This window comes from Cololabis saira, chromosome 11 (genome assembly GCF_033807715.1).
Source record: "Cololabis saira isolate AMF1-May2022 chromosome 11, fColSai1.1, whole genome shotgun sequence".
Taxonomy (NCBI): domain Eukaryota; kingdom Metazoa; phylum Chordata; class Actinopteri; order Beloniformes; family Belonidae; genus Cololabis; species Cololabis saira.
The window spans coordinates 23,878,706-23,902,891 of NC_084597.1; the positions used below are offsets into that span (position 1 = coordinate 23,878,706).

Genomic DNA, 24,186 nt, shown 5'->3' on the forward strand with positions numbered 1-24,186 from the left:
ACATACACACACATATACACAGCATATTATATAGATGCATACACACCCGGCACCCCCACCCTTGTGATAAAAATGGAGTATGGCTGAGCACTGATAGACCAGGTGAGGAAACACCATCCTATGGGAACCATCCACACCGAGAGCCGTCCAAGCCCACGACTACAGGGGACGCGCTGTAGAGACCCCGCCGACCCAGACAGAGAGGGGCCCACACCACGGCTATAAAGCCCTGGAGCAGGACCCCCAACTATCCAGGCCCTGGAGCAGGACCCCCAACTATCCAGGCCTGGACAGTCCCCCGTAGGCAGACGAAGCTCCTGACGTGGAGGGCCCCCATGAGGAAAACACTGGAGCTGAGAGCTGAGAACTAATAAACAAGATATGAACAGAACTAAAAGGAGTGTAAAACATACTAAGAACAGAATAAATGAATGTTAATATAAAAGATAACTTGTGGGCACTAAGACAGTAGAAGCAACATTAAAAAATAAATAAGTAAATAAGTAATAAAATAAATAAGTAATTAATAAAAGCTTAAGATTATTAAAGAACTTAAGAGGAATAAAATAACATAGAGGACATTAGTCAGTAGTGCTAAACAAGTAAAAGGAGACTCAGTTAAAAGCTAATTTAAAAAGGTGAGTCTTGAGCCAACCTTTAAAAGCATCAACAGTCTCTGCGGCCCTGAGTTCCTCCGGCAGGTTCTTTAATATATTTGCATTATACTAAGATGCATTCATTTTCAATGGCTTTTGTCCTAAATGGCTTTTTTTTCCCTTACATTAATTTTACTTTTATACTTTAAGTAGTTTTGAAACCAGTACTTTTATACTTTTACTTGAGTAAAAAACTTGAGTTGATACTTCAACTTCTACAGGGATATTTTAAAACTAGTATCTATACTTCTACCCAGTACTGGAGTTGAGGGGGGATGGCATCCCCCCTGAAATATATACGGTCAAAATCATCCCCCCTGTAAAACTGCTACCCCCCCCCCCCCCCCCCCCCCCTTTCCTTCCCTTATGTCATTTCATTAATGAATGTGGTATTACTGCTATTTCAACATTTACAGTCATCACCAGAAAAATAACACCAGAAAAATAACTTATTTGACAATTTTCACCTGTTTCAAGTAAATTTTCAAGTAGGAAAATCTGCCAGTGGGACAAGATTTATCTTATCATTACAAGCAAAAAAATCTTGTTCCACTGGCAGATTTTTCTACTTATTTTAAGTTAAAATCTACTTGAAACAGGTGAAAATTGTTGTTTTTTCCAGTGATGAGTCTTGTTTTAAGTGAAGAGATTTTCTTTACTAAAATTAGACATTTTGACTAGAAATAAGACAAATATTCTTGTTAAGATTTTGAGTTTTTGCAGTGATCCATTTTACTTATCCTGTGAAGGACAGAGTCATATTGATAAGTTCAGAAAACTGTTTTTTATTTTTGTGTTTTGATGCACTTGATGTAAGCCCAGTGGATATTTAAAGCTTACAGAAGGCTGCATTTAACTGCTGCTATGTCATTCCTGCAGTATTTCTGCAGGTGTTTTGGTCAGTGCTATTATTTGTAATATATTATATTATTTGTATTCAGCACAAATTATCTGTCCCCATATGATAAAATCCACCATCCCCCCTGATTTTTTTTTTTACAACTCGAGACTGCTTCTACCTGAGTAATGAATGTGAATACTTTTGACACCTCTGCTCGTAAGTCAGATTTATGGTTCCGCGTTACACCAACGCAGAGCATACGCCGTACCCACGGCGTAGGGCTCTGCGTCGATTTAACGCGAAACCATAAATCAGGCTGTATGCGAGCCCACGCAGGCTGGTGACGTCACGCGTGGCCCCACCCACATATTTGTGCAAACCACCTTGCGTCTGGGAGTATGGCGGCGCCAGCGACGCTTGCTGCTGCTGTTCGGCCGGAGACCACTGCTCAGGTTTTCACGTGAAAACGCGATGAATAAGCACGCGAACGGAGGACTCGACAACGAAGAGCTCGCCAACTGTGACCGAGCAGAGAGCACCGGGAGACGGGGTTGTTTGCCACCAGTCTCCGGCCGGCCGAGCTCCTGCAACTTCCCTCCGCCTCCTCGATTCAAGGGTCCGGGTACCAAATGGGGAGAAGAAGCTGGACACGGAAGTTTGAAACAGACACATAGCTGTGATTTCTGGAAAGGGCCCAGTTGCACGGTGTAAAAGAGAGGGGAACAAAAACATGTTTTTTTTTTATTTTTATTTTTTAAGGGAACTTGTCTGAAGTTGCGAGTGCAAAAACCAACTGTTGACTGCTGCATGAGCGTCTGGGACTCGAACCAGCAGCTTAGCTTTCATGGCTATCTTCAACATTAGCTGGAGGTAGGCTTGCCACCCGTCCCGTAAAATACGGAATTGTCCTTTTTATTTGAGAAAAAAATGTTGCGTCCCGTATTGAACTAATACGGGACACGATTTGTACCGTATTTCATTAACTTTTACACCATATTCTAGTTGAATTATTGAAATAAATGAACCTTTACACCATATTCTAGTTGAATTATTGAAATAAGTTAACTTTTACACCATATTCTAGTTGAATTATTGAAATAAGTTAACTTTTACACCATATTCTAGTTGAATTATTGAAATAAATTAACTTTTACACCATGTTCTAGTTGAATTATTGAAATAAGTTAACTTTTACACCATATTCTAGTTGAATTATTGAAATAAATTAACTTTTACACCATATTCTAGTTGAATTATTGAAATAAGTTAACTTTTACACCATATTCTAGTTGAATTATTGAAATAAGTTAACTTTTACACCATATTCTAGTTGAATTATTGAAATAAATTAACTTTTACACCATATTCTAGTTGAATTATTGAAATAAATTAACTTTTACACCATATTCTTCACCTGTAGGCTATATTCTACATCTGGGCTGATGTGGACATACAGAGCATAGGAGGATATTTCAGTTGCTAGTATGGTTGTCTGTCTGTACAGTCATGCAAGTTCAATGCTATTAAAGCACTTTAAACTTGAAATCAAAGCATTTAGTTTTTCCATATAAAATAAACACAATTTTATTCAGTTTAGAAGTTTTGGGGCTTTTTTTTTGGCTCCTGCGCTGCTGAAATCAGGGCGTCCCTTATTTCTATTTCTGAAAGGTGGCAACCCTAGCTGGAGGTAGGCTTGCCACCCGTCCCTTGAAATACGGAATTGGGAATTAAAAGTTGCGTTCCGTATTGAACCAATACGGACATATATTATGCTCTTATTTATTGATGTCATAATATACAGGTGAAGGTCGGAAAATTTGAATATACTTATATTTTAATAAAAAATAATTCATAGTAAATTCAACTAAAGGTGAAACAAATATATTATTTCCCACTACATTCAAAGTGAGATATGTCAAGCCTTTGTTATAATTGTGGTGATTATGGCTTGTGAAAACCAGAGGTGTGTAGAGTAGCCAAAAATTGCACTCAAGTAAAAATACTGTTACTTCAGAATAATATGACTCAAGTAGAAGTAAAAAGTAGTCATCCAAATAATTACTTGAGTAAAAGTAAAAAAGTACTTGGTGAAAAAACTACTCAAGTACTGAGTAACTGTTGAGTAACGTCTGATTTTTTTTTTTAACACAACCATTCAAACAGACAAAAGTATAAAAAAAATCATCTTCAGGCAAATTAAATCAATATAATAATAAAATAAATTTAAATTAATAAAAGATAGCTTAAACTAAAATAATCTTAAAGTAAATGCAAGTGCTTTAATAAATAATAAAATAAATGAAATAACAAAATAAAAAAATAAATTAAGCACAAGTAGCACAAAATTTCTTTTTGTACTTTTCTTTTTTAACCAGGCAGAACAAGCCCATGAACTCATAGAAACTCTGTGTGTTTGAGTCTGTGTAAATGTGACAAAACATGCAAAAACAAACATTTTTCCCAAAGAATCACCCAGTGATGTCATGAGATTGACGCGTACGCGGATAAAAGGGATAAAAGAAAAGTAACGAGCTCTATGTAGCCTAATGTAGCGGAGTAAGAGTAACAGTTTTTTCTTCACAAATCTACTCAAGTAAAAGTACAAAGTATAGTGATTCAAAACTACTCAAAGTACAACATTTCCCAAAACGTACTCAAGTAAATGTAACGGAGTAAATGTAACTCGTTACTACCCACCTCTGGTGAAAACCCTACATAAAAAATCTATATTATAAAATCGATAAACAATTCAATCATCAAAATGATAACAAATAAAGATTTAACACATCTTGCTTTGCATGTAATGAGACTATGTAATGTATTAGTTTCCCCGTTTTAAATTGAATTATTGAAATAAATTAACTTTTACACCATATTCTTCATCTGTATCTATATTCTACATCTGGGCTGATGTGGACTACAAGCATAGGAGGCTATTTCAGTTGCTAGTATGGTTGTCTCTCTGTACAGTCATGCAAGTTCAATGCTATTAAGGCACTTTAACTTTAAATCAAAGCATTTTGTTTTTTATATAATATAAATACATTTCTATGCAGTTTAGAAGTTTTGGGGATGTCCCTTTTTTTGGCTCCTGCACTGCTGAAACGGGGCGTCCCTTATTTCTGCAACCCTAGCTGGAGGTCGCCAGATACTCAACAGTATAAGTGTTTCTATAGTCGTGTAAGTTTTCAGTCTCACCCGCATTACCTACGTGTGTTTTGTGGCAAGTGTTAGATTCTAGTCCTCGTCACGTTGGGGCTTTATTATCGATGGTGAAGTGTTTGTGACATTACTTTTAAAATAAAACAAGTGGTAGAGTTACGGGTGTGTGCACTCGTAGTAAATATCCTTTTGCTTCCAGCTCACTTTTGTTGCTAATATAAAAAAATAACATGAAAGTTAAGGGTTTAGCCCACAGTAAAGTGCAGTAAACTTGTTTTTTTTAAGCATGATTGGCGTTAAAAACACAAATTAAGTGGAACAGCTGTCTCCATAGAGCAGGAATAGAGGGAAACACCAAGATTTAGAGGAGTTATACATTAAATAATATTTTGATGACATGGTTCAGGTCAGTTTTTCCATAAGGAGTTAAGATTTGATGCAAATCATCGACTGATTATAACAAAGTGTTTACCCAGGTGGGACAGGTCTGTCAAGTTAACTATATCAATAATGGTTTGAGGCTTCACTGAATGGTTTGATGAGTATCAATATGTGGCCCTTGCACCACCAGAGCTCAATTCATACAGTGCTCTCCATCAGCAGAATTTTTCTAGTAAATTATCCCAAATTTGTAAAATCAAAGGCGAGGTGCACTGAATATTTTCCTAGAAGTAATCTTTATATTGAAATGTCACAATGTCATAGTATCTTTTTATTGAAGTGTCAAACAGACTTAATTTTTTTTTGCATTCAGAAGTTTGTTTGTTATCCTAAAATAATTAGTCCTCCTGTCATAACTGTCACAATAGTCACAGTTTACATAATTAATTGCCCTTGGAAGATTAGTAAAACATTTTTTAATGTTGAATCTATTTCTTTCACTGAAGTTATCACTGAGTACCATTTGTCCTTTTTTTCCCTCCTCTAGATTGCTGTCCCACGCCTTACTCTGTCATCTAAAGCACACATACTCCATTAATGCATGATAAGCAGGGACATACCGGCGTAATACGGATCTACGCAGGTAGCCAGCATCACCCGTTCACCCAGAAAGGACAGTCTGAGTCAGGAAAGGGGCTCTTGTCTTCTCCTGATCCTCTTCTTGCCTGGCAGCCATCCATTGGAAGGTGAGCAACTTAGTCCGGCTTGGAGAGTCCCGGCTGCAGCCTGGCACCCTGCCCTTATGGGGCAGCAGCCGGGAAAGTTTCCAGGGGACCAAAGGAGACCCAGTCTGCCAGCCTTCATTAAGGGGGGAAAGAGGGAATCTTCGCGCCATGTGAGTCAGCCCTGCAATGTTTTTGACAAACACGGTAAGCTCAAAGCTCTTTTCTAAACTCTTTTATAAGGTTATGGAATATGTACAGTTGCTGGTTGAATGATTTCTCAAACCGTCAGCAGTTGGTTGAGCAGTGTAGGTTTAAGGATTTGAGTAAAGTTTTGTAAGCGTAATATGTGCATTGGTCTAGAAATAGATAATTGAATGCCTCATTGTCTTCAGAGCCACATCAAACTAAATTACACATTCACTATGAGGAGACTATCAACTGTACTTTTAATTAGCAACTGTTTTGATAATCAATTTTAATTGAACAGCTGGGACCTGCGGCAGTTCCCTCATGGTCATAAACAGGATAAAAATCATTTTAATCATTTAAAAATATCAGACACCTGGTGGTTTCAAATTGTTCCAAAATGTGTTGCTTTTATTCATCCTGCATTATAAAAAATTAAATATTTTTGTGGTAACCAAGATATGTGATGTAGCCTTTATGTGTATTTACAGCTCCAGATTAAAAGGGTTCAAAAATGCCTCTCAAGAGGAAGAATTCAAGATGTTGATCATGTCCTTACGCAATCAAAGATGATGCATAAGTGCATACAGATGCAATCAGTTCAATAATGATCGTTCCATTAAGAAAGTAGGTTGCCAGCTGGATAACAGACTCACGCTTGTGGATTATTTAAAGCGTGGAATAATACATTTTAGCAGCTTATAAGATGCACCACAGTTTGGTCATGCAGGCGGTCTCCAGCATAATTCTTCGCTGTCAAAAGTTGATGTGGAGAAACTTTAGAAGTGCTTTGATTTATCAGAACCTCGAATTGAACAAGTGTGAATACTCTTGAAGTGAAGCAGGAAATCATGACTTATTGCTGCTGGCAAGCATAAAATGCAATAAATTACAGCCGTAACGGTGTTGTGTTGGTTCACTTGCTGTATCTGCCACAGTCAACTGATTAACTGTCATTCACAGTGTGATATAACAGTAAGGTTTATTCAGGACCTGTAACAGTGTTTTAATGAGTACATCTACTGTCTTGCTGTTTGGAATGTTTTGAACAAATCAAACCCACATAACATTAACCAAATTTAAAGTGTACTGCTTGAAATTGCTCATTAAGATGCATGTGAAAACTACTACTTTCTTTTGATTTTACACTACCTAAGGAGGCCTTTTTGGTCCTGGGCTGTAACAGACTGCAGTTACGAAGCCACGCCTTGCTTTTCCAAGTTAGAGTACAATATCCACTGTGTCAGGATTGATGTTTTACCTGGAGGTGTCAACTCCTGGGCTCTGCTGGGTTGTGATTCTTTTAATGTGGGGTTACATGAAGCAATCTGTTTGTTTCTGTTCCTCTGCTGGTTAGGGCCTTATGTTTAGTTTTTTTTTTTTCCATCAGACAAAATTATCTTAAAACCTGGAAGTGCACAGAGAGCTGACTTTTATAGTTTTAAACATAACTCATAAATACCTGTTGTGACCTCATCTCTACTTCATCTCTTGTTTTCATAGTTAGCAGGTTATTAGTAATAGTTTAATGAAAATGCCCTCATGGTGGTCTGTGTGTTTATTACCCAGAATAACACAGCACATAAAATTGCTAAGATACAGGAATGCTCTTGTAGTCTACCATAAATCAAAACCCGTCAGTTTTTAGTTGTTTTTTGATGGATTCACAGTGAATTAGATGCCACCACCATTTTTCCCAAAATGTTTGGACCATTTACAGTCCACTTTTCCAAAAAGCACAATATTAACTTAAAGTACTTCTTAAAAAACGTTCTCAATGAACATAGTTCATAAATGTGTCCACAAATAAAACTTATAACTCTCCTGTAGGGCTGGGCGATATATCGAGATTTAAATATATATCGATATATTTTCAAACGCGATATCAACGCGATTTTGATATAGCTTATTTTGTGACAAATTGACTTGAATGTTTTATTTGAGATTTGCACAAATGTTTTATTTGCACAACTATCAACCTCAGTTGAAAAGTCTGCCTGTTACTGTACAGTGTATTTTAATTTAATTGTTATGCAGGAAAGGGATATTTGTTTTATTTTATTCAAGAAGCATTTTTATTCTATATATGCAGGCAGTTTATTTTTATTTCATTTGTTTTATACATTTTGATATTGTGCAGACCTCTGTTAATAAATGTACCTGTGTGACATTTGGCACGAGGCTTTGTATTAAAACTGACTGTTTTTTTAAGGGTTTGCCTCAGAAAAAAATGAAGCTAACAGAGATGCTATGCTATAATGCTTTGGGGGAAACCCCAATTATGGCACAGAAAAAATATCGATATATATCGAGTATCGCCATTCAGCTAGAAAATATCGAGATATGACTTTTGGTCCATATCGCCCAGCCCTACTCTCCTGCAATAAAAGAAAGGATTGCAAAACAAACCTTAAAGCCTGGTGAAGGTGAATTTTGAGGAGAGGAGAGAGACAGTTCAGCTTGACATATAGACATTAGCTGCAAGAGAATTATCCACATCAGAGCCTCATTTGATCTTCACCACTTTGCTTACAACGAAACCAGGTCAATGGAGGACACCGTAGCTATGGTCCTGCGTACTGTGCTGGAACACCTTGAACATGAGGACTCATATGCAAGGATGCTCTTCATAGTCTACAGTTCTGCCCTTAATTACATACTGCCAAACAAACTCATACCCCACCTCCAAGACTTGGGCCTCAGTACTCTTCTGTGTAACTGGACACTGGACTTCCTAACCACATGGACACAATCTGTGAGGCTGGGAAAACATGTCTCTCCTCCCCTGTCACTGAGCACTGGGGCCCCACAGGGCTGCGTGCTCAGTCAGCTCCTCTACACCCATGAGTGCTCGCCCTCCTTCCCCTCCACTCCCATCATTAAATATGCAGACGACACATCTGTAATCAGCCTCATCACTAACAACAACAAGTCTACATACAGGAAGGAGGTAGTATGGTTGACAACGTGGTGCGATGATCACAACTTGACTCTAAACATTAAGAAGACGAAGGAATTGATCATGGACTCTCGCAGGACAGGGCAGCAGATCAACACACCACTCTTATTAGGGGGGAAGCTGTGGAGAAGGTGGCCAGTGGTAAGTTTCTGTCTGGCTACAAGTTACAGGGGACCTTAGCTGGGCCAACAACACCAGGGCCATGCTCAGGAAAGCTCATAAACGCCTCTTCTATCTGAGGAAACTCAGGAGAGCTAATCTTCCCCGGAAGCTGCTGGTGAACTTCTACCGCTGCACGATCGAGAGTGTGCTGATCACCTCCCTAGCTGTGTGGCACTCCAGCTGCATCAGGGCAGAGCAACGCTCTCTGTAGAGGGTGGCAAGGATGGCTGAGAGGATCATTGGAGCCCGGCTTCCAGGCATTTCTTCCATCTTTTCTTCCCGTTGCCTCCACAGATCCCTCTGGATCATTAAGGATTCATCCCACCCTGGCCATGACGTGTTGCACCTCCTCCCCTCAGGAAGAAGGTACAGATCTATCAAAGCGAGAACTACCAGAATGACGAACTGTTTCTTCCCACAGGCAGTCAGACTGGTCAACAAGACCTCCCCTCTACCCCTTCCCCACACACACACTAAGCTACCTCTGTCTTACCTCATTTGAATGCTGCAACCTATGCTGCTCTTTACTTATTGCACAAATACTATACCATGTTTACACTTTTTAATCATAAGATCCTTATGCTGCATTTAGAGCACATTTGCTCCAACTGTAAATACTGTATATATATTTATTCATATATATTCTTGTGGGTTTTTTTTTTTTTTTATCTTGCATTATTGGGTTGTTTACGTTATGGTGCCCAGGACTTGCCTTGCTGTCTCGTTGTCTGGACAATGTCAACAAAGATTTGATTTGATTTGATCAGTTCAGATAACATGAGATTATTATTATTATTATTGGGAAAGGCCTCACCTTGCTTTAGAGAGAAGAAGAAGAAAACTGAACCACCATAAGAGTCTGGGAACTAAACTGACACTCCACACCTTTTATGTCAAATAATAATAATTTCATCTTATTCTGTTATAGTGTCTGTGTGTTTGTGTAAGTGTGCATGTGCGACTTGGTCTGAGTCATATACTGCGGACCAGGAAGAGATTATTTGGAGAAAGTTTTTGTTTTCTTCCAGTAATAACTATAAATATGATTATAATAATGAGAGAGATTTGCATTTAAAAAATGTTCTGCATGCAGCCAATTAACTGATAAGTTTACCAAAAGTATAGGAGTTTACCTTGGAAGAAACACTTTGCACTGATGTTTTTTTTTTCACTGACTCAAAGTCTTGCATAACACCAAGGGGGACAGGACAAGGAAGGTCAGAAAAACAGAACCAAAGCTTTTGTCAATAAATGGGTCAACTTTTGCAAAGGGTCAGTGACAGGGCGTATTTGTTTTCCCTTTCTGCCCCTTTCCTCCTGTGATGAGCAGGTTAGACCATAAGAGGGGATATGAGTCATGGTGCAAGAGGAGGGTAACATCAACACAACTTTTTTTTTTTTTTTTACGCCCTCTTTTTGTTAAGCCTGAGCTCGTTAATCCTGGGACAGCCAGCGCCATGCTGCTTCCCAGCAGGCAGGTTCAGACCTTTGTATGCAGCTGCCTGTGAGAGAGACACAGGTATTGAGAGGGGCAAGCAGAGACCTGTCTGTTCTTAGCTTCTCTGTGTTCTGTACAGCAGATAAGTACGATCTCGGTGGCTATCTCGCACGGATTGCAAGGACATAGCAGAATAGTGTATTTCTTGGAGCCATAGCTCCCACCGCATTTTCACATGGGTATCTCTGCATGTGGTTCAGATAACTAAATATGCTTTTAAGACCTCGCAACTCAATGGAATACTATGTTAACAGGCCTCTTTAGAATAGCAGGTCTGCACATGACATGTTTTTTTTTCTGTCATTTTTAGTGTATAAAGTCCAAAAATAAAGTTTGTGGCAACAAATAAGGATAACTGCTAAATCTGATCCTTCATAGCCATCCTGTATTATATTGATATGCTTGTCATTTTTTTCATATATGTACAATTTAACTAAACTTTGTAAAATTATCCCTAACTGCTAGTTTTTGAGTGGAAGGTTGTTCTGTTCAAGTGGCATCCACGAAAGAAGATGTGTTCACTGGCAAGTTTTTCTAGATGCAAGATGTGAAATTACAGTTTAAAAATTTCCTTAAAAAAAGTACATTTTATGACAGTTAAAATCTCAAAAGCAAGTTGCATTCCTGTATCTTTTATTTCATTAGTATTTTTTTATGATTTTCTTTTTTTTTTTAATGGAAAAGAGCACATTCACACTATATGGAAGAACAAGGTGACGTTAAATATCAGCTGCTGCCATCTTTGGAAGTTCCAGTTGCGCTACGTGTTAATTATTACCTCTTTAAGGCTGTTGTCCAGCTCAGCTGATTTTTTGTCATGGCTTTTTTTTTTTTTTTTTATTGCAGGCCAACACTCTTGCATGAACGGCCATAGCAGGTCACGCAAGTTATTGAAACAAATTTGACAAAGGGATACTTTTTTTTTAGATTGTGTTTATGACTTATGCTAAAGTTTGTCTATGAAATGTACCTTGTATGTAAATCTAGAAGCTGCCAGCACCCGAAAAGCTACTAGAACAGATAATCTCTTCTTACTCATAAACTTCACCCCAGCTTTTTTTTTTTTCCTCTGAGTGCTGGAGGCTGGCCTTGCAACGCATCAAGTATTGTTAAGCGTCAACAAGTGTGAGGATCAAGAAAGATGACACCCTGCTTTTATGTGATCTCTATCTATGTGATCTACATATGAGATGGAAAAACACACACGCATGCATATATATATATATACATACATACACGGTATATGTATGTATGTATGTATGTATGTATATATATATATATATATATATATATATATATATATATATATACACACACGGTGTATGTATGTATGTATATATATATATACATACATACACACACACAACAGTTGGTGTAATCTTGGTAATCTTGGTGTAATCTTGAAAAAATGTGACGTGTGCAGAGATGTCATAATCAGTTACATTACAAAAAATCTCAGCAGCTTAGATCATAAAGCTTTTGGTGTCAGATGAGAAACCAATGCAGGGGTGTGTATTCATATCATGGATTCAAGGCTGTACAGCTGGACTAAGATAAAATTTCGTTAAATCAAGAGTGGTGGAGAAAAGGTTTTATTAAAAATCTAAAATAACAATAGGAAATGAAGATTCTTGCATTTTGATATTATTATTAAGATGCTGTTTTTTTTGTTTTGTTTTTTTTTACTTAAAGTTAAAGTACAACACAAGGTTCAGGGTAGACGGTCTTAATCTTGTGACATCATTTGATTCTGTGTGAGTGTTTAATACGACAGCTGCAATTACTGTGTATTCTGTAACTGAATCAATCATTGAGTCACTAACTGGCTCTTTTTTGGCTAGAACTTGAGGAATCTATATAGTCTAGACACCAAATCTCCTTCCATGATCCTCAAGATGGGAATTGCGTGTGTGTGCACGTGCATGTGTCTGTATGTCTATTTGTGCGTGTCCCACTTGTGCATACCCACAAGACAGGCGCCTCATAGTCACGTTCATTCAGGCCAGCTGTTAGGCCCTGGTGGCTTGCCCCTTGTTGTGGTTGGTCATGTCTCCACATTTATGAGCACGCAAATACACACACACACACACTGATTGCAGGAAGAATGGATTCTTACTTATCTAATCTGTTTTCTCCCTGAACTTTATAGTGATTTATAGTGAATGTTTTTTTTCCCCTAATAGAATTTATACAAGCTTATCAGTGTTTGAGTCTGTGTATACGTGTGTATTAGTTTCAGTTTTCTCAGTGAAACCCTTTTTTGGAATTCACTGACTTTGTTGAGGGCTCATGGGGTCTAAAGGCTGGGCTATGGTTAAAGATTATTAACCACTGTATTCAAATTATTCACTATTAAACACACAAACACACTGTGTGTGTGAGAGAGACACTACCTTTGATATTAGGTGGATGACACGTTGCAGCTGAGAAGCATTTCCCTTTCTCATTAAGTCTTGACTACCTGAAAAACAGTCAGTTTTATTTCTAAACTATCAAAAGTTTTCTTTTTAACTCTTGCAGATTTCACAAGGACACTTAAGACATATGCTGGTGCATACATCTACAATCATGACTGTGCATTAAAAAAAAAAGATCTGAAGTGAGAGAATTGTAGCTCTACACAATTATGCTTTAATGGTATCATTGGGGTTTCAGGTTAGCCCTGAAACCATAACCCTAATGAGAAGACTTTCTCCCTGGGATAAACGTACAAACATTACATTCACTCATTGAGTGCCATTGTGATACATTTATTAATACATTATTGAATGTAATGGATATGTGATCAGCTTTACAAGCTGTCTATTAGATGACTATATACATTCATGTTAAATTACAACCTATAAAAGGTCTTTATCAGGGCGTAACATTAGCTATATAAGACCACTTCATTGTCCTTTACCCACAAAAATGGGAGGGATGTCTTTTTATTGTCCTCGTTATTTCCGATTCCACTATTATAGATGCATGGTCGTTATTCCCTGTTGTTACTGGCTTCCTTTGTTGCTTCTACGTCAAAGCCTGGGTCTGGAGCAGGGGAACATGCACCTAGGCCAGTCTGACTTAAATTGGATGTATTTATACAGGAGTATTTTGACTTCCAACCACATTTTCTAGGTGTCGTGTTTTATTTATTTATTTATTTATTTTTTCAACTTTGAAAATGGATTTAGTTGAGCTAACAAACATCTCAGAATCCAATTTTGGCTGGATTAAATTATTTTATTTTTTCCCCCTTTTCTCGAACTCTGTTAACTTACAGTCTAAGACCAGGACCAGGGGCCTCATTTATAAAGCTTGCATGTGCACAAAACTGGGCTTGAAAGATGCGCACGCCACCTTCTACGCAAAGGTTGGGATTTAAAAAAAAAAAAAAACTAACGGAAAAATGTGTGTATCTTTACGCCAACCCTGACCCTCGCGCACAAACATTTTGAAGATATGGGGAACTGGCGACGCAGGCGGTGAGATGGTGAAATGAAGCCAGATTCATGTCATACTTTTAATGTAATCACATATCAGACTTATAGATCCATGTACACCCAAGCCGGTGTTCTGCCGAGTTGTCCTACCTTCGCGAATCGTCTTACCCGTAGGATAAAATGATATACTTCTCTGCCGAGGTGTCCTACCTCGGCAGAAAATACTATCTCAGTTTCTTTTTTCATGCAAATAGACGATTTAACAGCAGGAAGTCAGAATTGTGCCTGCGCCTGCGCACTTTTTATGTTTATATGTTTTAGGGGTGTAACAATATATCGTGCCACGAAATTTCGCGATACAAAAACGTCACGAAACGTGTCGTGGAGGTGACAAAGTGTATGGCGATATTGGGTTATTAATATTAATCTATTCTATGTTGACTAGTAACGCGCATCCGACCGCGGCCGCGACCGTGTGGACCAAAATCTTACTCCGCTCAGAAGAAACTAGTCCCGTTTTGCGGTCCTGTTTTGAGCTCTGAACCTTTACTTATGTAAGGCTGGTGTAGAGTTAAGCCTTACCTTATTAAATTAAACCTTTTTGGGGTCGTGAGTAGGATAAACACGGGACAACTTCTGCGTGAGTTCCAGTGTACTTTAATGTCCCTCAACAGCGTAGGATTTTAGAACATCAACACAGCACCTAGTTCTGTATCACTCCACCCAATCTAAAACATATTAACAACAACTACAGATAAACTGACTAGTGTAATTATAGTCCATGATTTACAGAATATAAAGAATATATTTATAAAATAATGAACCCTGAATTACCAAAATAACCTTAACAAAAATAAATCTCCTCTTACACTTATAAGGTGAGCATGAATCAATCTTTTTTATGATGTCAAATTGTATGTATTTATTCACTTTTATTTATTTATTTAATTTTAGTTGTTAAATTTCTGGAAAAAAAAAAGTCAAATCATAAATGAGAGAAACTATTCAGTTTGTGGCAAAATATTTGTACTTGTATGAAACTGAAGATGCATAATGCAAACCTGACATTTACTTTTAGTTCAGTTTGTGGAAAATGGTTGGCCTGGCTTTTTCTTTAAAACTTAAACAGTTATAAAGCATTACAAACTGTACCAATAGGGCAAACGCACAGCATTGTTTTGTATTTTGTGTCTTTCAAATAAAAGACAATTTATTCCAGTCATATGTTCCTCATTCAAGGTTGTTAAAAAAAAATACTGCTATAATATCGTATCGTATCATTATCGTGACCTCAATATTGTGTATCGTATCGTATTAGTGTATCGTTACACCCCTAATATGTTTACATGTTTACCGTGGGAAGTGGGAAACGTCCCTCTCGATCTCTGTATGTCTTGACATACTTTATCGACAATAAAGCTACTTTGACTTTGAATGTGCTTCCACATAGATCTATGTGTACGACGTGTCGGCGGAAGAAAAAGAACGGTCAAATCACGCTTCCACATAGATATTGGCAGGTAAGATGATTTGACAGATGAAAATACCCCGTCAGATCACACTTCCACATACTGTAGATAAATGTTGATGTCTATGTGGAAGCGTGATCTGACAGGGTATTTTCATCTGTCAAATCATCCTCTTCCGCCGAAGCGTCGCACACATATATCTATGTGGAAGCACATTCTGACTTCCTGCTGTTAAATCGTCTATTTGCATGGAAAAAAAAGAAACTGAGATAAAAGAAACGGGGATCGTACAATAGTATTTTCTGCCGAGGTAGGACATCTCGGCAGAACACCGGCTCAACATATGTCTCATTCATCCTGACGCACAGCAGAAACAGGCTGCAGGCAGCCGCTGCGCATGCTCAGCAGGCTCATTTATATGCAAATACAGTCATCAAGTAGTTTGCATTGACCATTTATGGTATAATGTGGGCGTGTAGAGGACGGGATATGAGGCGAATTCACATGCGCAACCTTCCAGCTGGACTGTGATTTATAAAGCGAACATTGCGAGCAGATGTGCGTGCACACGGTTTTATAAATAAGTATTTTTTTGTGCGCACGCCATTTTCGGCTTTTGAGCACACGTACACTTTTAGTATGAATCCTACGCACTATTTTATAAATGAGGCCCCAGAGCATTTAACTGTTATATGTGAATCTTCATTTAACACATTTCACCTGTACTTCTTTCATGCTAAAACATCTTCAGTGAAAAAGTTGTGCAACTGTTATCCAATAAGTATGATTATATGATTTATGTGTTCCTTCCTGAGCCTCTTCGGTTCTTGAGCCAGTTCACCCTGCTCCCTGGAGAATCAAATATGTTTTCATATGATGTCTTTCATCAGAGGTGTGTTGAGTAATAATGCCTATTTTGCAAAGAGAGAAAACTTGGGAGAATTAAACTTAGGGCAAGCTGCAGCAGTGAAGAGAAGTATGTGACCTCTTGCGCATTCCTCTCTCAAATAACTGGTGCAATCCCCCTTACTCCCTCCCTTTTCTCTTTTCTTTCTTTTTCTCTTTTTTCCGTCCCCTCTTTGTTACATTTTCATAATTGAAATATACATTTCAAAAAACATTATTATAAGCACTGAGAACAAAAGCAGAAACAAGGAACAGGCCAATAAAAATCAACAGGATTACAGAGTTATCACAAATGGTCGTACTGGGAAGTTGAAGTCATCTGTTAGTCCATGTAACTGGTATAACCTTTTGAAATATGATATTCAGTACTGAGATTAAAAGAAAAACTCCAATGTTTCTGACAAATTCAGGGGTTGGGTGATGGGCTAGAGTTGGGGTAATGATTGTATCCGTAAATTGAATTTTCTTTCCATGTGCACATATTTATTCACACTTGCAAAAGGGATTAAAAAATAAATGATTACGAAATTATTCACAGCCATCTTTATTTAATCATTATCATAAGTTCATGCTTTAAATTCTTGAACGGTGAAACTATAGACTTAAAAACCTAATGGGATTAATTTTAAGGAAAAAAATAACACATAAACCCGTGCTAACAAGAGCTTTACGAAATAATTTTTCATATACTGGGGACACCGAGTTTTGCACAGAACAATTGAAAGTGTGTGCTTGTCAGTTCGGGACAAACAGTTCTGTTGAGTCCCTGACTCACTCTGTTTTTTTTGTCATTTGAATTCATGTCCACATCTGAAATGCTATAATTTAAGGAATCTGGGATTGAGATTGGGACCAGTATCTGCTGAAATATCTTAAAGCTTGTGTTGCCGAGTTCGATTTCCTAAAAGATTTCTCCCTATTTCCCATTCCTGTCTTATGGTTGGTTAATGTATCATCGTGGTAACAAAACAGCATGACTGGTCGTTTTCTTTTCTTCCCTCCACCACTGTACAAACAGATTTTGTGCATACAACACTCACATGCTCACAGACAGAACCTCCAAGTTGATTCAGGAATGCAGTTTGGGAGCTTGCCGCCACCTGGTTCCACACACACACACACACACAGTAGGGAAAAAAAACGAACCCTAAAACTGCTCGATGCCCGAGCAGCTGCTACTTTTTGTACAGACAACCTGTTACCTCAGATGCCAAAAAGGCAGAACTGGTATCAGCGGAAAAGTTTACGCTTACATATTATAGTTGTGCCACTCTGACATCATTTGACACAGGGGCATTTGCCTTCTTTGTGAAACTGTTTTTGTGTAAGTTTCCAATGTGTTCATGTTTTCTTTCTCTAACTGTAGGAGTTATGTTCTGTATGTTAAGTTTTATTTTTATTGAATGTATTATTTTTTTTTAATTTTTGTAATCCTCGTCTAGCCCATTTTATTATGTGTTTTGTTTATTTTCCCTTGTGAGCCCAGTTTTGACTTAAACTGTATGCTGTCGTGTCTCTTTGTGTTGCATTAAACTCCTCTTCATTGCACTGTAAGAGAATAAGAGGGGGCCTGCAATGCTCGCTGCATCTGGATCCACTTAGACACTTAGAGAAGCCCGAGCAGGTCCACCACCGCAGCTCAAGAGTCTCGTAGCCAGAGTTGCTCTCCTGTGCTGCTGTTTTTTTACTCCAGTGGGCATACGGACAAATGGGGTCTTTCCCCAGGCATGTAGATAATGTATGCAAAACATTTAGGGTTTAAAGCAGGACAAAAACAGTATGTAGAGGTTGTTTGTAAGCTCTTATCAAACTGTTTTTGTGCTGTTAAATCACTGAATTAAGTCCAAAGGGACAGTGGAGAATATAACAGCAAACAAAAATGTCTGTTTTGTTTGCTGTATCATAGGATTGCAGACCTCCCACTCATTTATTCCCCATGAAGCATATTCCTTGCTGCCTTTGCCATAAGGAATTTGGTGCTCTTAGTTTGGACACTCATTAAACAACTGAACAGAAAAAAGTTGTCAAAATTGAGTAGTTTGGCTAAGTTCTGAAAACAACTAGATTAGCACCTTCCGCACTCCACATATGTGCAATAGAGTTAATGTGTCTTTTTTTTTTTCTTCCATTTTAGGGAGCATTTTACAGATGACAAGTGATAAATATCTTAACTCACCTGCCTGCCTTTCACTGAATGTAAAAGCATTGCATGTGTCAAAACAACCAAAGGGTTAGGTTTTTCACATAGTTTTTGTAAAGCGATTTTATATTGGCTACTACAAACAAAATTGCTTTGTCTTATTCCTAATGTTCATCTTCCACAGTGGTAGTTTAGCATACTAGCTCCTCAGCCTGTGTATGTGTGAAACTGAGTTTATTGCATTTGCAATGAGACAATTAAAATGAGTGGGATATGACTGAAGTGATACATATTATGCTCAAGTGTGCACATACATTAGTTTCTTTCAGTTCAGAAGGAAAATGATGCCCAGAAACCCAGTGAAAATAACCATGAATTATCTTTATGTTAAAAAAAATACAACAACTTTTGTTTGTAAGCTATTAAATATGTTTGTGTTTGCTTTCACAGTATGCCAGCTTTAGGAACTTATCTCACTTATCTCACTTATCTGCTTTAACTTTAACCTAGATCTTCCATTGTAATTTTCCACTTGGACTCTCCTGAGGAGAGAAATGCATTAAAATTTAAGCCCCTTAAAGGGATACGCCAGCATTTTGGTAATTGGCTTATTTTTGCCTTCAAACTCTTGAGGTATGAAAGGTGGTGAATATGTTCTCTTCTCTGCATTCAGTAACCCAGTATGACAAAGTTCGTGCTAGCTGAGATTAGCATCTCACTTGAAGTGGACTGCATATTGTGACTGTATTCCCATTTTGACTGATTGCAACTACTTGTGTGAGCCTGGCTACAGTGTGCAATTGATCAGTGAGTTTGAGAAAGTCAGTGGAGTGTATCGGATACCTAGCATATAGTTTACAAACAGGTACTGTGATGTCTTTTTAAAGGAAAGTAAATAGTGCCTGCTGCATGCGGGCACAGTGCTTTTGGCATAAATAACAGACCAAACCTTCCTCAGTATGCCTGAGCCAGATAAATTGGTTCAGCCACCGTTTGTCAAACCCACTGGCTCTGTGTTTTTGAGAAGATCTGTAAAGATGAATAAAAAGTGATGTTTAAATCACATAAACGTTGGCTTCGCGTTGATATGGTCCTAATGACTTGGAAACTGACTAACGTTACCCTCACCTCGCCAACTCGTCCTGTCCTGCACTCTGACCCTTGCTATTACTTTCCATGCATATTTGTGCACTACTTTCAGCCCTGACAAAATTGCCGCATCACGTTAATTGTCTGCACCGTTTCACGTGCACTCTTGCTTTTTCTCCTTGCGATGAAACTTTTTTTTAATAAACATGCTTGGATGCAAAAGAAACAATATTTACCTGTTTGAACAGCCAGGGAAAACCAGGACGCCGATTTTTACTATTACTTGCGGAAAAATGCAGAAAATAATTCTCTTCTTCTGGTGCACTGTCGTTGATACAACGCCTCCACAGCGGCGCAATGCTGCAACTTCAGTTAAAATAACATCCATCCAGCCCAACGCCTGCCATAAAATAACAATTTTCATGACGTCGGAGTTTTGAGAGCTGGGGGCGGCACGAAATTAGGCAGAGGCGGCCGCCTCCTAATTTTGTATGCAGGAAAAACCCTGGATAGATATGATTCAAACCAGTTTAATGCGGTTCCTTTAAAGGAGCTTGAGGCTCCTTTTAAGAAATGAGACTCTCTAGCGCCACCCTTCACCGCGACGGCCGTTGGGGGTACTGCAGCCAACAGTGAAGCCGGCACGGGAGAACGGGGAGAACGTGCATGCAGCGTCATGTGACGTCACATCCGCAGCCCAGCGCGGGAAATTCGGGCCCGGAATTGCAGCACATTTTGCAGCACACAGCCTGTTCAAGGCAACGGAGAGATACACTAGAGGGCTCATTCTTTTGGGTTTGGAACGCTTCATCTGACATTATTACTAGAAAAATTAAAACGTATACAAATTTTTTCAATAAATTCTGCCTCAATCCGGCCTCAAGCTCCTTTAAGGCCAACTCGATGCTCTAGTCTTTTTAGAAGGATGTTATGGTCGATAGTATCAAATGCAGCACTAATGTCCAATAGAATAAGTATGGAGAGAAATCCATTGTCGGATGCAGTAAGGATGTCATTTGTAACTTTAACCAGAGCAGTTTCTGTGTTGTGATGGTGTATGGATGTGATTGAAAATCCTTATATAGATTATTGTTAGGTAGAAAATCACAGACCTGGTTAGCGACTGCTTTCTCAAGGATCTTGCACAGAAAGGGAAGGTTGGATGTGGGTCTACAGTTGGCTAGAATGTCTGGATCGGCTTTTTGAGGAGGGGTTTTATTAAAGCTGTTTAAAAAGAATATGGTGCATAGCCTGTTGATAGAGACAGATTAACCATATCTATAGAGGGAGCTGGTTAGCGGTAGGATTTCTTTAAATAATCTGGTTGGGATGGGATCTAAAAGACAGAGGATTTAGATGTGAAGTAAATTCAGAAATATCGATCATGGTGAAGACGTCTAAATATACATTAGATCTTGAAGTTATTTCTGAGGTTAATTCATCATCAATTGAAGGGAGGAGGTGAAGGATTTTGTCTCTGATGTTAATGATTTTATCATTATAAAATCAAATCATTACAGCCCTGAGTTATGGGAATACATGGATCAGTAGGGCTATGACTCTTTGTCAGTTTGGCCAGAGTGTTAAAAAGGAACCTGGGGTTATTTTTATGTTCTTATATTAATGATGAATAGTAAGTAGCTCTGGCATTACGCAGGGCTCTCCTGTATGTTCTGAGACTATGTAGCCTGACTAGGTGGGATTCTTCATGTTTGGATGAACGCCAATTCCTTTCAAGCTTCTGTAAATTTTGTTTCAGTTGTCGAGTATTGGAGTTATACCAGGGAGCGGACTTCATCTCGTTTTATTATTTTAATTTTTATGGGAGCAACAGAGTCTAGTGTTGTTCGTAATGTCTGCAGGCCTGCTAACTAAGAAGTCGATTTGTGTGGGACTGAAGTCATTATAGGAGCCATCAATTATGTTAAGGCACAGCATTGTGTATAGTGCTGATGGGATTTCTTCTTTGAATTTGGTTATGACACTGTCTCACAGACATCTAGAACAAAATGTTTTATCAGGTGGGGTGTAGTCTTGCAGTATGAAATCAAATGTTATCAAGTAATGGTCAGTTAAGAGGATTGTGTGGAAAGATTACTAGATGATCAATATCAATTCCATATGTCAGGACAAGGTCGAGGATGTGGTTAAAGTTATGAGTTGGTTTATCAACATTCTGATGGAAGCCAATTGAGTCTAATAGAGTGTGAAATGCAATGCTAATGCAATCACCATCAACACCTACATGAACATTAAAATCACCTACAGTTATTATTTTGTCAATGGTGAGGACGATCTTTGATAGAAGCTTTGAAAATTCAAGTAGAAATTCAGTGTATGGTCCAGGAGGTTAGTACACTACAACAAACATGATTGGCTGCAAGGATTTCCAGACTGGGTGAGAAAGACTTAAGAGTGAGACTTTCAAATTACTTATGTTTGACAGTACGATTAGTTGGTTAATAGGTTTGAATTAAAAATGGCTGCAACTCTTCATCTGCCAGTAGCTCGAGGAACGTGAGTATTGGTGTGACTCGGAGGATTGGATTCATTTCAGCTTGTGTAATCGTCTTGATGTAACCAGGTTTCGGTAAGACAGAGTAGATCAATTTGATAATCTGATATTAGGTAATTTACTAATACAGCTTTGGAAGACAATGATCTAATGTTTAGCAGTCCAAATTCAATTGTTCTATTTTGTTTTGAGGAAGTTGAGCCGCTAAATTTAACATGGGTGAGGTTGTTTTTGTTCATAGCGTTGCAACTGCCCTGTGGATGAGAAAACCTTTGTGTGTTGGTGATGTGAACAGGAATGAGGGAAAACTGAGCAGCAATGCGTTCAGAACATCCAGGAGAGCCAGGGTGCATAGTAGAGGAAGGGGGGGCAGATTTGGGTGTTGGTACCAAGGGAGGGCAGTAAGGGGGGCTGGCACTAGAAACGGTGACCTGAGAGACACTGGCCTGCGCTGAAACTAGGGATGGAGGGTCCTGGGGGGAGGAGTGCAGGGTCGGTCAGTCAGTCAGTCAGTCAGTCTACTGGGGCATATTCCACCGCACGCTGAATGTTTGTGGATAACACATGGGAGTCCCATTTGTTTGGGTGAATAACATCTTTGTGAAAACGAGACCCACTGTTCCAAAACAGATTGAAATTATCCATGAAAGTCACACCATGAGCTCTGCAGGTGGATTGAAGCCAGTAGTGAAGGTAGAGGATTCTACTGAGTCGCGTAGAAACCATGGGACCTGAAATGAAGACAGATTTAACAGTTTGTTTGAGGAGGTTGAAAAGGTTGTTGAAATCAACCTTGGTCTGTTCTGACTGTCGACGGGCTGTATCACATATTCCCACATGGATAATCAGCCGAGTCTGTAGTAAACGCAGTACATTTTGTAGCTTTTCCAAGATTATGAGGGTGGTGGCACCGGTAAGAGTGGTTGCATTGAAGTAACAAACTTTTTTAATCGTAGAATCCCCTATTGACAATGTGGTGGGAGAGAAGAGTGGACGAGGAGATGGAGGCTGAGTGCTCTCATTAGGTGACAATGCACGTACATAGGTCACCAAGTGTGGTGGGCTGAGGGTGGGGGGACTGGGCAGGTGAGTGTTTAGGTTAATTGCTTTGTTTAGCGAAGTCAACAACCAGCCAGTTGAAGTTATGAAGAGGCATCTTGTTTGCTCTGAACATTGTTCTCCTGATGACTATTTAAAACATCTCTAAGGATGACATGGTTCCTCAAAAATATGGCCATTGTCTCGATCATTCTCGATTTAATCCATCCATCCATCCAAAAAAAAAAAGCTTGTGGTTGTGGCAAGTGTTCTGCTATGTTTGGTGTGGATGGCTGTATTAATCTACATAATATAGACAGTATTCTTAAGCAATGCATTTACTTAGCCAGACCACCACAGTGTCTCAGTGTTGAGTACAACCTAATTAGCAGGAACATTTGGACTGATAGTATTTATAGCTAATGTAAACAGAACTAACCCGGGGTGGCGGTTTGTGGGAGGGGTTTGTAGATCACATAACCTCAGTGCTGCCCACAAGGGAAGTTTTTATTTATTTATTATTTTGTAAAATAAGGACACATCTGATGAGAGTAACAACAGCAGCAGGAAGTTACAGGTAGGATCTATATTTGCAAGATGAGTAACTGGGGAGACGAGGAGATCCAGGAGCTGCTTAACCTCGGAGACGAGGACACCAGAAATCGGCGTATGTCCAGAACCACAAAGGATGGTCCATTGTTTAACAACTGGCCACAAAAATGACAAAACAGGCCTTGCAAGATGAAAAATCCGGCCCAAAACCATCATCCTTATGTTCATCCATCCTCATGTTGAAAGGTACACCTGTTTGACGGAGTATGAATCTTGCTGATATGGGGACAATACGCCATCCTACACACCAACACAAGTTACGTTTTTTTTCGAGGATAACGCCTCCCGACTCGCCTTCCCTCAACTCGCCTTCAGGTTGAAGTGACAAATAATAGGCCTCGTGTTTACATTGCCAACTAGCGCTAAACACGCTTTCATCATCCAGCGATATTAGCACAATCAATATAAAAACGCCTATTGTTATG

The 24,186-nt window shown here is 38.8% G+C and overlaps 1 protein-coding gene across 2 annotated transcripts in view; it reads left to right on the forward strand.

Annotated features, from left to right (window-relative positions):
* The first annotated feature begins 1,887 nt into the window (after nucleotides 1-1,887).
* The window catches only part of abl1 (c-abl oncogene 1, non-receptor tyrosine kinase), a 46,513-nt gene continuing 24,214 nt past the window's right edge, over nucleotides 1,888-24,186 (forward strand). Inside the window, exons 1-3 of one of the 2 annotated variants that reach the window (XM_061734099.1) lie at nucleotides 1,888-2,367; nucleotides 5,588-5,969; nucleotides 9,367-9,438. In XM_061734099.1, the coding sequence (XP_061590083.1) occupies nucleotides 5,843-5,969; nucleotides 9,367-9,438 (199 nt within the window). In that variant the 5' untranslated portion in view covers nucleotides 1,888-2,367; nucleotides 5,588-5,842. The remainder of the gene's footprint in view (nucleotides 2,368-5,587; nucleotides 5,970-9,366; nucleotides 9,439-24,186) is intronic. The other variant, XM_061734100.1, reaches the window with a different exon arrangement.